At 41.4% G+C, this 17,353-nt stretch overlaps 1 protein-coding gene across 1 annotated transcript in view; it reads right to left on the bottom strand.

The window, feature by feature from the left end:
• The window catches only part of LOC310855938 (CUB and sushi domain-containing protein 3-like), a gene marked incomplete at its 5' end in the record, with an annotated part of 374,665 nt that overhangs the window by 139,342 nt on the left and 217,970 nt on the right, over window positions 1-17,353 (bottom strand). The window contains 4 exons of the mRNA XM_083761135.1: window positions 1,861-1,957; window positions 2,206-2,330; window positions 15,712-15,915; window positions 17,054-17,149. Of these exons, the coding sequence (XP_083617261.1) occupies window positions 1,861-1,957; window positions 2,206-2,330; window positions 15,712-15,915; window positions 17,054-17,149 (522 nt within the window). The remainder of the gene's footprint in view (window positions 1-1,860; window positions 1,958-2,205; window positions 2,331-15,711; window positions 15,916-17,053; window positions 17,150-17,353) is intronic.

The raw sequence follows: 17,353 nt of genomic DNA, 5'->3' as shown, positions 1-17,353 counted from the left end.
GCCAGCTGGGCCAATGGCTACAGAGAAACTTCTAGGTTGACAATTAGAGTGCATGCAGCATATTGTCATGATGACAACGCCTGCAACTTGCAGACCGAACAGGTGCACACAGTGACGTGTGAGCATACGTTGCCTGCAGGGCTGATGATGACGATCAGCCCTGCTACACATGCATGTGCAAAAGATGTTGAGTAACAACTCTAGCCATGCACGTAGGTGGCCTGAAATGTCTCTCCACACGCATCTCTATAGTACAGTATAACCCCATAAACACATATGAGCTTGTAGATCAGAGATTTTAGAGAAGAGATTTGGTGCACAGGGAAATAAGGAGGGGACCATATAGACCTGGGGCCCCAGTCAAGAAAGTATATAGGGTTTAAATGGTTCTTGATGTTCATTTTGAGTCTGGAAACGAGAAAACCATGGCACTACCAGAACACCTACAGTAGTAGGCCTAATGTGTTCGCCAGCAATAAAATAGTCAGTTCAAGATTTACCAGTACAAAGGTAAAAGGGAATCTATGTATCTGAGTTTCCGTTGTTCAAAGAGTGTAGGCTAAAGGAAACACATCATAGGAAATCCAATCGACGGATGCATAGGACGTGTGTACACATCCTCCTAGCGCATCCTCAATGATATCAGGCCAGAGAATAATATTCAGATTTCTTTCATTTTTTTATTTTTGAGTGAGCCTCTAAGGCCACCGTACGCTTCGCTCTTCAGTCATATTAGCTTCCCATTCACTAGCGCAGCAGAAAGAATGCCTCTGCTCATCTCTGGGCGCTCTCCATGGTTTTGATCTGATGGATATACTACGCGCTTAATTTCTGCTCCTCGTCTGCCTCTCATTCAAAATATGAACGCTTTGGAGCTTTTAGCGATCTAATAGAATCGAGAGCAAGGTAAGCTAGCAAAATATTTCTGTTTTTTTTTTCGGATAGTTTCCACCAAACCACCACCAACTTTTGGAATTTTGGAACAAAATGCTTCAATTCATCCAATTGCCATCAAAGGCGTAAGAAGAAATTGCACCCTTTTCACATTAGCCTGTAATAGCGCCACCAGGAGGCCACAACCTGACCTGGCCTGGTGGAGACCTGTGCCCCGAGGGGCACAGAAAACAATATATTCTCCCTGTCTGTCATCTTTTCCCTGCTCCACATTAAAACCAGGAAATGCTCAACCATGTTTTCTTTTGTTTAGTTGTTAATTTCTGTACATGACAGTCAGTGAATATCTTAGTTACACCAACATTGTTTTTGTGAAGCAGTTTGTTTTATGCTTATTTATTAAGATTACAAAGATCATCAGTGTGATATTTCAGCAGACTATCCACAGGTGCTTTTCTTTCCACGGGTGCTGCACTGCTGTATAGAAGTCGCAACATTTACTTATTTAAAAGTTTTAGTTTCCTTTTTATCATTTTACTTTGTCATTATTTATTCACTCACTCACTCACTCACTTGTCAAATGATCACATCGGCGTTATGCTCTCAATAAAGCAGCTATATAACCATGCTTGCTCCTAGTAGTATAGTAGTATTGTTCCAGTATAAAAAAAATACTGGCAATCCCCGGCATAACAATCGTTATAAGATATATCATCAGTAATGTATAAGACTTACAGATATCTACACAGTCTCAGGTCGTGGAGAGTAAAGACCTCCTACAAACTAATGTACAGTAACTGGCGTATTTCATTCCTTTCACTAAAAGCTTCCTAGGTTTCATAAAAAGCACTATGAAAGGCTATGCTAAATGCCACCACATCCATCACTGTGGAGCCTGGGGTCTGGTGACGTTTGATTGAAATTCAGGCGGGAGCTGACAAGAAAATTCAGTTGTGTCAGTTTTACCTGAGTAGCTGCCAAGTCTGGGAGCATTGCCATCAATTCCATCGAAAAAATCCAATGAATCCCAGTTGTGTTCGGTGGCAAAGGTCACAACTTGAATCTGTAAAACAAAAGACACTTAGATATACAAATGAAGATGGAGAGAGATAGTCCTAAAAGAACACTTTGTGGATGAAAACTTCAAACTAAAAAATATATATAAACACTTTGGAGTGGAACAAAATGACTACCATATTATATAATTTGATTATTTACACAAATATCATGATTATACACACATCCAGATCTGACACGCCACCCCCTAAAACATATCAAACAATATATAGGCCTCTGATTATGGCCTCTCACTTGTATGCCAGCTCCCTCGGGAACAGAGATCTTCCAGGCACAGTTCAGATAGTTGGCGTACGGGTCAGGGTATCCAGGAGAGAGGATGGTCCCCTTGCGTGCCGTCAGAACTCCACCACATGGGACTACACACAAATACATACGAGAGAAACAGAGAGAGAGAGCGAGAGAGAGATGAGTCCATACTCAGTGGATGTCTGCAGTAATCAGAACATTGTAAACATCCCAATATAAATAAGCCCTCCTTACAATGTACCAATAACAAAAAGCACATTTCCAATGTATAGGCATGAACATTTGTTTTCCTTAGTGTTTAAAAGGTGTGTGCGCGTGTGTGTATGTGTATGTGTGTGTGTGTGTGTGTGTGTGTGTGTGTGTGTGTGTGTGTGTGTGTGTGTGTGTGTGTGTGTGTTATTCCTACTATACAGCGCAAAAGAGAGAAATGGTTTCATCAATCATGCATGCCTGTCTAAGACGGTAAAGTTATGCAGCAGAGAGTTCTATCATGTTGATGCGTCATTCCGCAGCTGAATACTAACATCAAAGTTCACCAGTGGGGATTTGAAGTGAGAGTTTTCCATGCAGGCATAGACAGAACCTACAGTAGCTGGGATGAGAGGGGAGCAATACAGATGCTATGAATTCAAAAATAGTTTCCACACCAAAACTTGATTTCTACTAATCTCGGGCAGAAAAACTAGGAAATCATGTACATCTCTGCTCGAGGCTCGAGGGCTGTCCCATTTGAAATGGGTACGTCAATGAGGGCTCAGCAGAGCCCTCTATGCACCGTTTCAATAAGTCAGCATCGATGCAGACTTTGTCTAAGGGAATTGCCCACAGTTCAGGGGAATCCTCCAAACATCAATCAGTTAAGTATGCAAATTACTATATGAATTGCAATAATAGAATGAATAATAGAATAGAATAGAATTACAATAATTAGAATGTCAACAAACAGTGTGCTTTCTCACCATTCTCAAAGGGAGACGGAATGGAAAATAATATATTTAGTAAAAGTATATTATTATATTATTATTTAACAATAAGAGGCTTTAAAGAAACTATTGTAAAGAAGGACAGGAAGAATTTTTAAAGTGATGTAAAGTGTCATGAATGAAGGACTCATCTTCAAAGTTCTGTCCCATTCCTTTTATGCCATTTGGAGCCCTTGCAGCCTCTCACCCTCAAGCACTTACCAACTGACGTCACTTAAGTCAGTGAAGGTACAGGTCTTGAGGGCTTAGGGTGGACATTGGAATTGAGCCAGACAGTAAAGGATAAAGATGATATCAGGAGGATAACCTTGTATCGATTTGCAGTGACCCTAGGCAGTGGCAGGCAACAGGTGGCATGTGGGCCAGAAGTGGCATATCAGCCATAGTATCTGGTCTGAAAATGTATTTTATAAATCAGACAGTCCCATGCACATAATCTATAATGTCCAAATAGAGAATCAACCCCGACCCAAGAATCTTATTATACTTTTGGGATATGGGGAAATAAAACCCAGCCTTCATAACTCAAGTGGGCCATTAATGGGCCTTCCCCTGTCCTCTTTTATATCTTGAGTTATTTTTATCCATTCTCCACATCTCCCAGTCCCTTTCCCCCTGTGTCTTATGTAAGGAAAAACAAAATAGCATCTCTTCCTCGTGTGACTGAGAAGTTCATGCAGAACGTGATCACACTGTGTCAGCAAGAACAGTCTGTAGAAAATTACATACAGAGGGCGGCAGTGGCTCAGGAGGTACAGTAGAGCGGCTGTCTGGGAGAAGAAAGATATCCTTGAGACATTGAACCCTAACTGCTCCCGATAAGCAGGTTGGTGCTTTGCATGGTAGCCTCCACAGTTGTGTGAATGTGTATCACATAACACGTAACTGTGTGCCAACAACATTGCGTCGTGTATGAATTGGGAATATCCTGTAGAGAACATTTGAGGGACTGAAAACACTAGAAAAAGTGCTATATAAATGCAGTTGAGGCAATCTGGTCCAAGTTCCAGTTCTTAACCATTGATTATGTTCTGGCACACCATCTCATGGTTTAGAAAATAAATGGCCGGAGGCCAAACTTACTTGCGGACCCCTGCTCTAAGAGGGCAATTGCAAAAATAATGAAAACCACCAGGAAAATGGCTATCACAGCATAACAAAGCCGCAGCACCTCTTTGCTGAAGAGGTCAAGCATGCACTTGGTGTACGGCACACTGGTTGAGAATATGGTGATAGACGACATATGAGATCCGACCATATCACTTTTTCCACATCTCTGTAGACCTAGGTTTTTGGGTGTGTGTTCATTTATGCACTTCAACGCTACTATAACATATATCGTATCTGCATACAGAGTTGTCAATGGAGTGTTCTCTCTTACAGTCTGATTGTGTCCTGCATTGGAATTCTCAATCACCTAACAATGTTTTCCCTTACATACTGATGACTTTCACATATGTCAATATGTAGATGTCACATTTAGCCAGAATTCCAATTATTGAAACACAAGTCAGCTGAACAGTCCTTGTGGCTGAAGCTCCTCTCATCCTATGCCTTATGTTCTTTATTTTCCTGCCTCATACTGTCTTTCATTTCAACCAACATAGAACACAGTGATACAGTAATATATGGGTCTAATGAAGAAAAAGTTCAAAACAATATAAACACTTCCTTTTATCCATTCACCTGAGCACCAATCAGACAGCCACACATTAATGGTACTACAGTAATTTGGTGATGCCTAATTCATGAAGGTGTATTTTAATCACAAATCTAGCTTGTTTCAAATATATATATATTACAAAAATTGCTGTGTAATATTCACATTGTCATGTGTTCCGATATAATATACAGTGAACTCGTAGTATAGACCTTTAGGCTTAGATATTTAAATAAATACAAATCACAGTTGAAAGCCTTCTCTTAGCAAGGAAATGTAGATTAAGTATTAACCTAACCGGGTTCGCTATGCTGGTCGTTCATTTTTATGGGGGGATATGTTTTATCCTTCCATCTGGGCAGGCTGAATTAATTACATGCATTTCCTTTTGGGAAATGTAGACCGGCAGAGAGTAACAGTGGGGCCCCTGAGAACACTGGGCACCATTATTTTAATTAATTTATGTGATGTACTGGGCATGTTAAAATCATTACTTTACATGATTTCTGAACATTTTCCAAAGCATACATTTATTCTTAATTTCTTTACATTTTAGAAAAAGGATGCCAATTTAACGTTGAGTTTCACACAAGGTTGTAATGGCACCTGGACCTGTATCTGTCAGATATAGGTGTGATAATATCAGCATTTAAAATTTGTATTTGAATAACATTACACTTCACTTGTCCTTTTTCCAACATTTCCAAAGATTTCCACTTGTAAACCAGCTTGGAAATTGGCTATTTTCACATTTTTCACCAGATTATTCGATTGAGCAGAGATTTGTGGACTGCTATTGTGGGCATCAAGCCGTTTCCAACACTTTTGGCGGAGAAAAGTGCAGTGTTGAAATGTATTTTCTTCCTTCATGCTCTCTCTGCTCTGTTGAGGTCCATTGTTATTCTGTCACCATATGGTGTGTGTTTTGTTGAACATCTGTTAAGCCAGCAAGCGTATTTTAACATTCGTTACATGACAGATATGCTAAGAAGTGCAGTGATGGAAAGTTCTACAATAGAGCCCACTGACTTTGAAACCCACTTACAGGACTCTTCACTCCCTCTCCTTAGACTCCAGATACAGGAACAACTGTCCCCTCAATGTTTTAGGGATGTAACTGCCAGTCAGTGGTGGACAGTAACTAAGTACTGACATACTATACATTTACTCTGCTTTTTTTTTTTGTATTTGTAATTTACTCGAGTATTTGCATTTTTGGTTACTTGACTTTCAGTCCACCACATTTCAAAGACAAATATTGTACTTTTGACTCCACTATACATTTCTAGGAGGGGAAAAAGTACATTATGAAATAACCACTTGAGCCCTATTGAAAACAAAAAACTAATACATGTGTTGCATCGTGTTTTTTTTACAGCAATGGCAATGCACAACAAAATGTTTTACCTTTGAATAGGCTACTTAAAAAAAATAATGTACTTTTGAATACTTTTAAAAGCAACTGCTGTCTGTTCCGAGAGACATCAACGAGTGCTTAATTGGTAAAACTGATATCTGATGTTCAAGGTTACTTAGCTTAGCTGTATACAAAAATATCATCTGTACAGCAGGAGCATGAAAAGGCTGTCGATCAAAAAAGAGGTCATCCTTGAGATGTTGGACATATTGTATCTCTCAAGGATGTTAGCACGTACTGGTCAATACAATAACTGCATTTTCCAACAACCACCAACCGCTGGAGGATGCAGAGAAGCACCCCAGCATCTCAAAGCAATGAAATTGAGAGAGAGAGAGGAGCCTAGAGAGAAAGAGAGTGAGAGCGACTACAAAAGATTTCACTTTCCAAAGAGAAGAAGAAATATATAATTCCTTCACGTCATCTAGTTCAACGCAATTTCAAACTCATCAATATTTTACAGGTGATATCCACCCCCCCACGCATGCTGAGAGTCACGCCAAAATGACTTGTTCATTCCCCTCCTTCCAAGCGAAGCATTAGAGAAAATGAGCCCTATATACCTCGCAGCAATCACATAATGGAGTAATCACGCTCTCGTATAATCACTTCCACGGTGAAGTCATCTTCAACCGACTCATTTCGCATGTAGTGTGTTCAATACGAAATCGATTAGCCCCTGCACGAGGACGGACAAGAACGAACCATGTTATTAATGTTGTTAATGTTATCACAACAATGTTATTATTGTGAGAAATGGGATACGATGATTGCGATAATAGCAAGGCGGCAAATGTGATCACATTCCCTAATGAATGCTGCTTGACCATTACACCTGATTTATACTTATATTCATGGTTGCACATTGTGTTGCGCACCCAAAATAGACAATCTACAAACTCACAATGCGTTGTTAGCTTGTAGATCTACACATTTCTACGGAGCCCCTTAGGGGACATTGCTAGGTAGATTATTTAAGAGCTGGTGGTTTATGTTTTCTGGTATGGAAAAACATTTTAGATGTTGGCAGAAAAAAAACAAGGCTATAACATTTTTCTTTTAGGAGATGAAAATGTTTTGAAAGGGGAATTTTTTTTGGAGGGGGTGACAAAAATAAATCAAGGCTGTGACTTTTTTTTAGGAGATGAAAATGTTTTTAAAGTGGAAAGATATTTTTTTTGGAGGGGATGACAATTTTTTTCAGGAGATGAAAATGTTTTTAAAGGGGAAAGATATTTTTTTTGGAGGGGATGACAAATTCTTTTAGGAGATGAAAATGTTTTTAAAGGGGAAATATATTTTCTTTTGAGGGGATGACAATTTTTTTTTTTTTTTTTTTTTCACTTCCAAGTTTTCTTTTCAAACTTTGAAGGAAAAAAAAACTTTGTGCAGAAACAAAAAAAATAATCATCTCAAAATAAAATTTCATCTCCTAAAAAAACCCACCTCTTTTGTGCACAACTCCAAAGCACATGGCTACTTGTCATGCGTAACCAAACAAGCACATGGCTACTTAGGGACCAGGGACCCCCAAATGGTAACTCTGTCATTCCTCTACCGTTTTGGACGGGTGTGGGCTCATTTGAATCGTGTCGCCCCTCTGGGGGCGTCTTTGGGGGTCTCAAGGTTCAGGGACCCCCAGGGACCCCCAAATGGTAACTGTCATTCCTCTACCGTTTTGGACGGGGGTGGGCTCATTTGAATCGTGTCGCCCCCCTGGGGGCGTCTTTGGGGGTCTCAAGGTTCGGGGACCCCCAGGGACCCCCAAATGCTAACTCTGTCATTTCTCTACCGTTTTGGACGGGGGTGGGCTCATTTGAATCGTGTCGCCCCCCTGGGGGCGTCTTTGGGGGTCTCAAGGTTCGGGGACCCCCAGGGACCCCCAAATGGTAACTCTGTCATTTCTCTACCGTTTTGGACGGGGGTGGGCTCATTTGAATCGTGTCGCCCCCCTGGGGGCGTCTTTGGGGGTCTCAAGGTTCGGGGACCCCCAGGGAACCCCAAATGGTAACTCTGTCATTCCTCTACCGTTTTGGACGGGGGTGGGCTCATTTGAATCGTGTCGCCCCTCTGGGGGCGTCTTTGGGGGTCTCAAGGTTTAGGGGACCCCCAGGGACCCCCAAATGGTAACTGTCATTCCTCTACCGTTTTGGACGGGGGTGGGCTCATTTGAATCGTGTCGCCCCCCTGGGGGCGTCTTTGGGGGTCTCAAGGTTCGGGGACCCCCAGGGACCCCCAAATGCTAACTCTGTCATTTCTCTACCGTTTTGGACGGGGGTGGGCTCATTTGAATTGTGTCGCCCCCCTGGGGGCGTCTTTGGGGGTCTCAAGAAAACTTGGAAGTGAAAAAAAAGAATTGTCATCCCCTCAAAAAAAAAAATCTTTCCACTTTAACACATTGATTGCTAACGCTTGAAATTCTACTCAGGATTGCTTGTGCTACACGATTAACATTGGACTTTTTAACTTTTTAGGGGCCCACAGCGAGGGGCCTCTTATAGCACATCGCACATCGCATAAATCAAAAGAACGCCAAACTAGTCCACTTCAATTTAAAAAAAAAAATATGATTCTACCATCTTCCATTCTGGAGATATTGACCTTTTTCTAAAACCTGCTTTTCGCTGCACGCTGCTCTTTTGAAAAAACAGCAGAGATATGGAAGGTTGAAGTTGACAGACATTGACAGACAGATATAAAAATGAACACAAATAATATCATATACATACTACACACTGAATGAAAGCCCTGAATGTCTACTTTTAGGAGGAAAACAAATACACATGGTCCCATGTATAGTTTGTCAGTAATTGGCTGTTGAATGCAGCTTGCGCCCACCAGAGAGGATTTCAGAAAATGCATGGACCTGAAGAACCATTATTCACAAAATAAGGCCTATAGCGACATGTACATATGATATACCGTATGAAACAGAAGACTCTCTGCTTTCATAAGAAAAATACTTCTACTGTAATAATAATACAAATCACACCCCTGTGAAGTGAGCAGTGCAATGTTGCACAACATTGCACTGCTCACTTCACATGGGTGTGATTTTTATTATTATTACAGTATTAGTATTGATAATGAAAATCACACCCCTGTGAAGTGAGCAGTGCAATGTTGTGCAACATTGCACTGCTCACTTCACAGGGGTGTGATTTTTATTATTATTACAGTATTAGTTTTTTTCTTATGAAAGCAGAGAGTCTTCTGTTTCATACGGTATATATTATGTACATGTCGCTATAGGCCTTATTTTGTGAATAATAGTTCTTCAGGTCCTTCATTCTCTGAAATCCTCTCTGAAAAATAGTATTTTAGACAAGGCATATAGCGACATGTACATACTATAGACATATCTGAAATTGTCTCAGTAACAGGGGGGGCAACACATGTCTTGATCAGTGTACCAGGCAGTCTACCTTCCGATCGTTTCAGAACGATAGTGTATTGTGTAACGGTGAGACACGTTAGTCGTTGTTGACAGACATGTCTGGACATGTTCTGGGGCAAAGAACCTCAGGAGAGATAAGCAGTGGAAAGGAGGAGAGAGAGAGACTCTAATCAATGTGTATTCGTTATACTGTACATTACAAACGGGTCGATTACGTCGCAGACGCCTTCATTGCGGTCTTATCACTGCAATTATAATGAATAAAAAGTCGGTTACAACCACACTACGGAGTACGGATAGTGTTGCCTGGCGAAGGCTCTATGGCTAATGGTGATCCACGGTGTCGAGTCGAGAATCGCTATACGGGCTTATTTGCCCAAACATGGGTGGTCAAGACATATAAAGCGGCCAGTTGATCATCTCTCTCATAATACGTCATTCGTTTCGCGTATCATTATGACATGGCGACCGTTGCAGATTATTCTTATATACGGGCAGAGGGCTCTCTTTTTTCGAGAATGAGAGGACGAGGTGGAAAGCGATCGCAACGCGGGCCTGGGGGGGTTCCACGGCGGTGATCTCTCCTAGTAACGTCGGGCAGAGGGCTATTTTTCCGAGTGAATGAGAGGACGAAGCGGCGGTTGCAGTTGGAGGCGTTATATCCTTTTTCCGAGAATGAGAGAGATGCAAAGCGATCACAACGCGGGCCTGGGGGGGGTTCCACGGCGGTGATCTCTCCTAGTAACGTCGGGCAGAGGGCTATTTCTTTCCGAGAATGAGAGGACGAAGCAGCGGTGAAAGGCAGTTCGAGGCACAGCCACAGTGGGTAAGTGAGTGGGGGGGGGACTGAAACTGAAATGCGACGATCCGAAACGAAGAGGGGGGGGCCTACATTGCTGCCTCGGGAAAAACCATGTAGAAACAGGAGGGGAGGGGAATCAAGTGTATTCACACACACACTAGCATGGGTACCTCCATTTTAGATCCCCTTGACATCTGCGTTGGTCTATGCCGTGCATGCCGGCGAGGCCGCCTCCAGTACGTCGTAATGGATACGGCATGCCGCATAGACCAGACCTCTTTTCAGGAGGGGGGGGCTTTTAACTCCCGGATCACATAACGGACCTTCCTAGAGACATCGGTGTTACTTTCTATGTTGTCCGGGCGCGTATAAATATGAAGCACATTAATCATAAAAAAACCCAATAAAACGCTTTAGAGCGTTATGCGCAGACGGCGTTCGATATTAATAAAGCGCTTTAGAGCGTTTTGCGCAATCGATGTGTTAAAAACATTTTCATCTCCTAGAAAAAAATTGTCATCCCCTCAAAAAAAAATATCTTTCCCCTTTAAAAACATTTTCATCTCCTAAAAAAAAATTTGTCATCCCCTCCAAAAAAAATATCTTTCCCCATTAAAAAACATTTTCATCTCCTAAAAAAAGAATGTCATCCCCTCCAAAAAAAAATATCTTTCCACTTTCAAAACATTTTCATCTCCTAAAAGAAAAATGTTATAGCCTTGTTTTTTTTCTGCCAACATCTAAAATGTTTTTCCATACCAGAAAACATAAACCACCAGCTCTTAAATAATCTACCTAGCAATGTCCCCTAAGGGGCTCCGTACATTTCTGCATGCGACTCAGGTGCACAATTATAAATCAGGCTTTAGTCTTTAACACATTCTTAAGAAACTAGATGCAAGTTCCCTGTGTAGACTCTTCTGAATGAATACCACTGGCTTTACTTTACTGCAAGGATCAAAAATATTCTGAGGGAAATTGCTCTGCTAACAGCTCCTTTGATACCCATGAGCTAAAAGTTAAGTTGGTTGAGCATGATTAGAGACCATGACAGTCATAAAAGGATGGATGCTACCCAGTCATCTCAATCTTTGCCAGGCTCATATATCATATTTACGGCAAGTAGCCAGGCATGGCGAGTGCATGCACCGGAACACTCCAAAGGGAAGTGACTGACACTATACAGGCCAGTCAAAGCATCAAAGACCATTTGATCGAGATGTCAACTTTTTAAATAAAATACACAATGTGCATTCAATATGTTTTCACAGCAAAACTGAAAACGCACTAGGAAGCACTGTTTACTCTTTTCCACATCTTGTTTTCCCCTGGCTACATCGAGAAGAGGATATAACTGAGATTTTTCAGTCAATAATGTGAAAATAACAAAGTCTGTTCTGTTGATAACATGAGAATCACTGTAATAAACTGTAATAATTAAAGAACACATGGGCTCCATTATCTCCCATTTGTCACCAATTAAACAACAAAGCTTTGCATTTTCCAACTTTTCAAGGTCGCAAAGAGAAAAGTGAGAAAATTGCTACAGCAAGAGACTCAAACACTACTGCATAATAACTGTGTAGGAGGGTCTAATTGGACAGAGTGGGCATATCTTAATGTGAATCAATTTAAAAGCAACATGTTCAAATTTATAACATAGGCAGAATGTAATTCCAACCCATCACCCATCAAGTATAAAATGGTATAAAATATTGTGAATGTTGCCTAACCCTTCATGTCGACCATAACAATTTCCAAACAAGCGGTAAAGTAAAAGCATTGATACTTTAAAATAAACTTTAAAACACAAAATATAATAATTTCAAAGCATACAAAATTGAACACACACACACACACACACACACACACACACACACACACACACACACACACACACACACACACACACACACACACACACACACACACACACACACACACACACACACACACACACACACACACACACACACACACACACACACACACACACACACTACATCACCGGGTCTTTACCGTAAGAGGTAACATAGAGTCATCGTTTAACAGATGTACAAATGGATCCATCGGAAATTGTACTCTGAGTGACTTCTGATTTGTTTCAATAATGTAAACTCACATACTAGTTGCAAATATGGCAACATTTTTGCAATAATTATAGGCTACTGTATATCCTACTACCAGCAAGACGCCTGAGGGTGAGGTCGCGTGCACGCAACCTCAACAAAGCTGCTGCTCTCCCAAGTCTGGCTGTGACAGGCCGTCTGCCCCACACTGGATACTATCGCCATTTTATTCCATTGTGTCAACTAAATCCTCATTAATGGAAACTAGATTCAACATACTCAAGCCTGCACACATTCTAAATATGCCCCCGAAATATTGTACTGAGCAAATGGACTGTTACCACCTTCAATAATAATGATAATAATGGTCTTTATTATCTCCACATCATATATTTTCTTTGTCATGGACACTTGTACAAAACAGTAATAATTCTACTCGATTTGGAAGCATTAAGACCCATTTTAACCCTCAATTGCTTCCTTTCTGAAAAATAACGTCATTGTAAAAAAATCTATTTACAATGAGATGCGGACGGGAGCTGGTGCCACTTGGACCCGGACGTAACGTAGCACTACAAAATAACGTCGGACTTAAATACAGAATACACCGTTGTCCAGAAACACCACAAAAGGCTCTGGTCAGGCTCTGCCAGTGGACCTAATGAGCCTAAGTCCCCTCACCTGTAGAATTCCCAGTCTCTGCCTCAGCCAATTGATTGCCATGGTAACACCACACCTGTCATTTGATTACTTAGCCAGTCCACTTTTCGCAGTTAGTTTGCACTCTTCAGACACAGGCAGACAAGACATAATAGAGATCTCCTTATGGGACAAAAACAGACGGTTAAAACGGGTGCTAAGTCATTTCTAAACTGTTCATATGGAGGAAGATAATTATAGTGAGTGTGTGTGGTTTACTTTGTTTTAACTTGTGGTGTGTTGTCCGCTCCGGCTGCTCGATTATGGCAAAACCCATAATCACGGCTATTATGGTCAATATTGAGATCGCCATTTATAAAGATGATTACTCATTGACTTATTGACCTTGCAGTTATTGACCTTTACAAACATTCAATGTGGATCATTTATCACGTGGCTCCAACATGGATCTCAGAATTTATGTGACCAGCCTGTGAGTGACGTCAGTCGTCAATATGACATATCCATGGCGTACAGTATATAACTCCAAATGTGGGTAAGGCATCAGCCCGATTAGAGAGTTTTAGTTGAATTTTAGTCGACTAAATATACAGTTTGTCAACAAAAATATTTTTTGTAGGCCTTGATAGCATCATGACATAATGGCAGATTTTACACTTGGTTGCACGCTGAAAATAGCAGACCTACAAGCTCACGTGTTGCAGAGCAACATGTTGTGAGTTTGTAGATCTGCTATTTTCAGAACGCAACACCCGAGCAGAACCAAATAAAACATGACTTGTCTTTTATTTCTACTGGAACTTTTTTTCAAATAAAGTTGTTTTTATTTGTGTTCTGTTTTGTAAAGAGACTTTGAGTTCTCAGAACAGCAAACCAAAGCACATTGTTATACCTCCGGGTACTACAACACAAGTATTTTGTGTGGGTTGTCTGTGCTGTATCATAATGAATCATGGTAGTACAGGAATCTGAAAGCATTCAGCTGAGTCTCAGTTGGACAGGAAAATAATCAATAAATATACTACAGGCTCACCCAAGGACAAATTCATGAATATTTCCATGTTGTCCGATTTGCAGGGACATTGTGTTCGTTATATTAATACAAATACCTATTTTGTAAAAGTAATTACATGAAATTACATGAAAATACCATTCAATGCCAATTGATTTTGACCATATTCATGTGAACTGAACACTTTCATATAGTCATCTGGCAACACAACCAAAACAGACCACTACTTATTAGCATCTTTTCCTCCGCATAAACTTGATGGGCACCAACCAAATATGATGTGTTCATTCAGATGAGGCTAATTAAATCATGACGCGTTGTGATCCAACAGCTCCTGATTTAAGCATAGAAAACAGAACAAGAGCAAGCCAGGTCAATCATACCTGGGCAAGGAGCCGAGGAAAGTAAGTTCTAAACACAGGTACTGGAACACAGCCGTCTGCTGACATCATCTCCAATAAAGAAGCTCTGAGTAATTGAGCATAGTGGGTTTTTTCCGTTGAAGTTGCCATGAAACTATATCCATTATTCTGGGTGAGTACTGCCGCTATGAGAGATGTTTCAGACAGTATCTCCTGATAAAAATCACTGTTTGGAAATTAAACCACACGTGCCACTGCTATTCCCCTTCCACGTGTGTGTGTGTGTGTGTGTGTGTGTGTGTGTGTGTGTGTGTGTGTGTGTGTGTGTGTGTGTGTGTGTGTGTGTGTGTGTGTGTGTGTGTGTGTGTGTGTGTGTGTGTGTGTGTGTGTGTGTGTGTGTGTGTGTGTGTGTGTGTGTGTGTGTGTGTGTGTGTGTGTGCGCGCGTGTGTGTGCGTGCCTTCTGGTCCTCACGTTTAATGATGTGAGCATGATATACACTAGTTGCGTGGCCCGAGTGAATCCTCATGTGAAACTGTTTGCATGTACATGAGCATATTTACAGTATTTGCATTCCTGTCACTTTATATGAATGTTTGCCAAAAGACTACATAGACCAGCAAGAGATGGCAAGAGACCAGCTTTTTGAATAATTATTGCAATTTTAATGCATGTTGTTTATATTCACAATCACATTCATACTGTGTGTTGATACTCAACAGAACAAAAGAACCAGGCGAAAAGTCAACTCCATGCATGTGTGCGTGCGTGCGTACAAGTATATGCTGGTCCTCATGTTTAATAATGTATGTGTATTGTGTGCAGGTGCAGGTGCATGACTGGGTGAATCCTCTTGTGAATCTGCTTGCATGTACAATATACAAGTACATTTATGCATGTGCACTCCTGTCAGTTGAAATGAATGCTTGCCAAAAGACAAGATGACTGATCTTGACAGCTCATTGAATAAATATCAGGTTTAATGCATGTTATCTGTGTGCGTGCGTGCGTGCGTGCGTGCGTGCGTGCGTGCGTGCGTGCGTGCGTGTGTGTGTGTGTGTGTGTGTGTGCGTGCGTGCGTGCGTGCGTGCGTGCGTGCGTGCGGCTCAGGATACCAATCAGGTCACTCACCGACACATGTAGGCACAGTGCCGTTCCACTGGGCCAAGGTGTTGGGCACGGCCTCGCACCTGATGGCACTGGAACCATGCAGCGTGTAGCCTGGATTGCATTCAAACACCACCACCGTGCCAATGCTAAAGTCGTTCCCTAGCCGTTTGCCAAACCGAGGCTCAGGTACTGAGTTGCACTGAGAGGCACTAGTCCTGGGCACGGCTGAAGATGGACGAAGTCAGGGGGAGGGAGACAGAGAGAGAGAAATTAACAGGCAGGCAGGCAGGCAGAGAGAAAGGCATAGATATAGGGAGAGGAAGGAGGCAGAGAGAAATGGTTAAGCCCCTCTGAATCTCCTTGCAGGTTATCAGTCAATCCGGTCAGCTGTGGCAGGATAGTCTCCTTCCCTCTGCTCTGCCCTGTTCTGCTCAGCCATCCTCAACCACAGTCAATAGCAGTATAGCACACCACTGAACAGCCTTTTATGAGCCAAGGCTTTTTCCAAGGGGCGCTAGTCCCTCCTACAGTATACTGTATACAGCTTTAATGTTTGTCTTTAGTTCAATGTTTGTTTTGTAAACGCCATTGACAATGAAGGGGAAAATGTACGTCATAATGTGCCTCATTACGTCATATTGTCTCTTTATTGTTAATGGCGTTTAATGTTTATGTTGGCACCGTTGGTCACCATTACATCACCTAATCAACATGAGTTAGACTTTAATATATTACCGCCCCTCACTTCACACGGGTGTGATTTTTAAAATATACTGTGTGTGTGTGTGTGTGTGTGTGTGTGTGTGTGTGCTGTATGTGTGTACATGATATGTATGCATGCATGCATGTATGTGTGTAAATATATATATATATATATATAGGCCGTGGAATCGTGTATCTCTGCGCCTTGCCCGGCTGCGGCCGGGCACGGGGCCCCCCGCCCCCAACGCACTGTCAACTGGGATGGACTGTCCCCAGTGCAATATATATACAGTATATATAGATGAGACAAAAAAGGGACTCCTGCACATCCAAAAAGACCCGTGGGAGGTGCAGGCATAGACATCAAAAAGAGAAAAACCTGGAGTGTGCAGGGACTGCACACTCCAGGGAACAGAGACGTTTCGCGTTTTGCCGTGAGCTTCGTCAGGTGCTACCTGGCGAAGCTCACGGCGAAACGTGTCATGCTAATAAATAAGTTGATGCAGTAAGTTGTCCGTCTCTGTTCCCTGGAGTGTGCAGTCCCTTCCTTGGAAGGTTTTTTCTCTTTTTGATATATATATATATATATATATATATATATATATATATATATATATATATATATATATACATATATTCAAGAAAATAAAAAATAAGTTACCTTGATAAACAAAGTGATATCCTTTGGCTGTTTCTGGTCCTATGGTGGTAAAGTTAAGTGTGATCTTGTTTCCAGAACTCAACGGGAGAGTCTCGCCTAATTGGAGAACACACAAGAGAATTACAATTACTGTAGTTTTGGATATCATTATTAGTGTATTTGCCTATAAGCAAATAAACTATTGATATTGCACTCCAGCACTTCAATCGTTTAAAAACTTGTATATCGTGCAATAACTTTCTATTCTTCCTTCGGATTGGCCAGCGATTTCGGAACTCTTCCCAAGGCATTTGTGTGCTT

Source organism: Protomyctophum parallelum (assembly GCF_964188405.1).
Source record: "Protomyctophum parallelum genome assembly, chromosome: 3".
Taxonomy (NCBI): Eukaryota; Metazoa; Chordata; class Actinopteri; order Myctophiformes; family Myctophidae; genus Protomyctophum; species Protomyctophum parallelum.
Note: the sequence above shows the minus strand (reverse complement) of the source record. Positions and strands in the feature narration are given on the sequence as shown.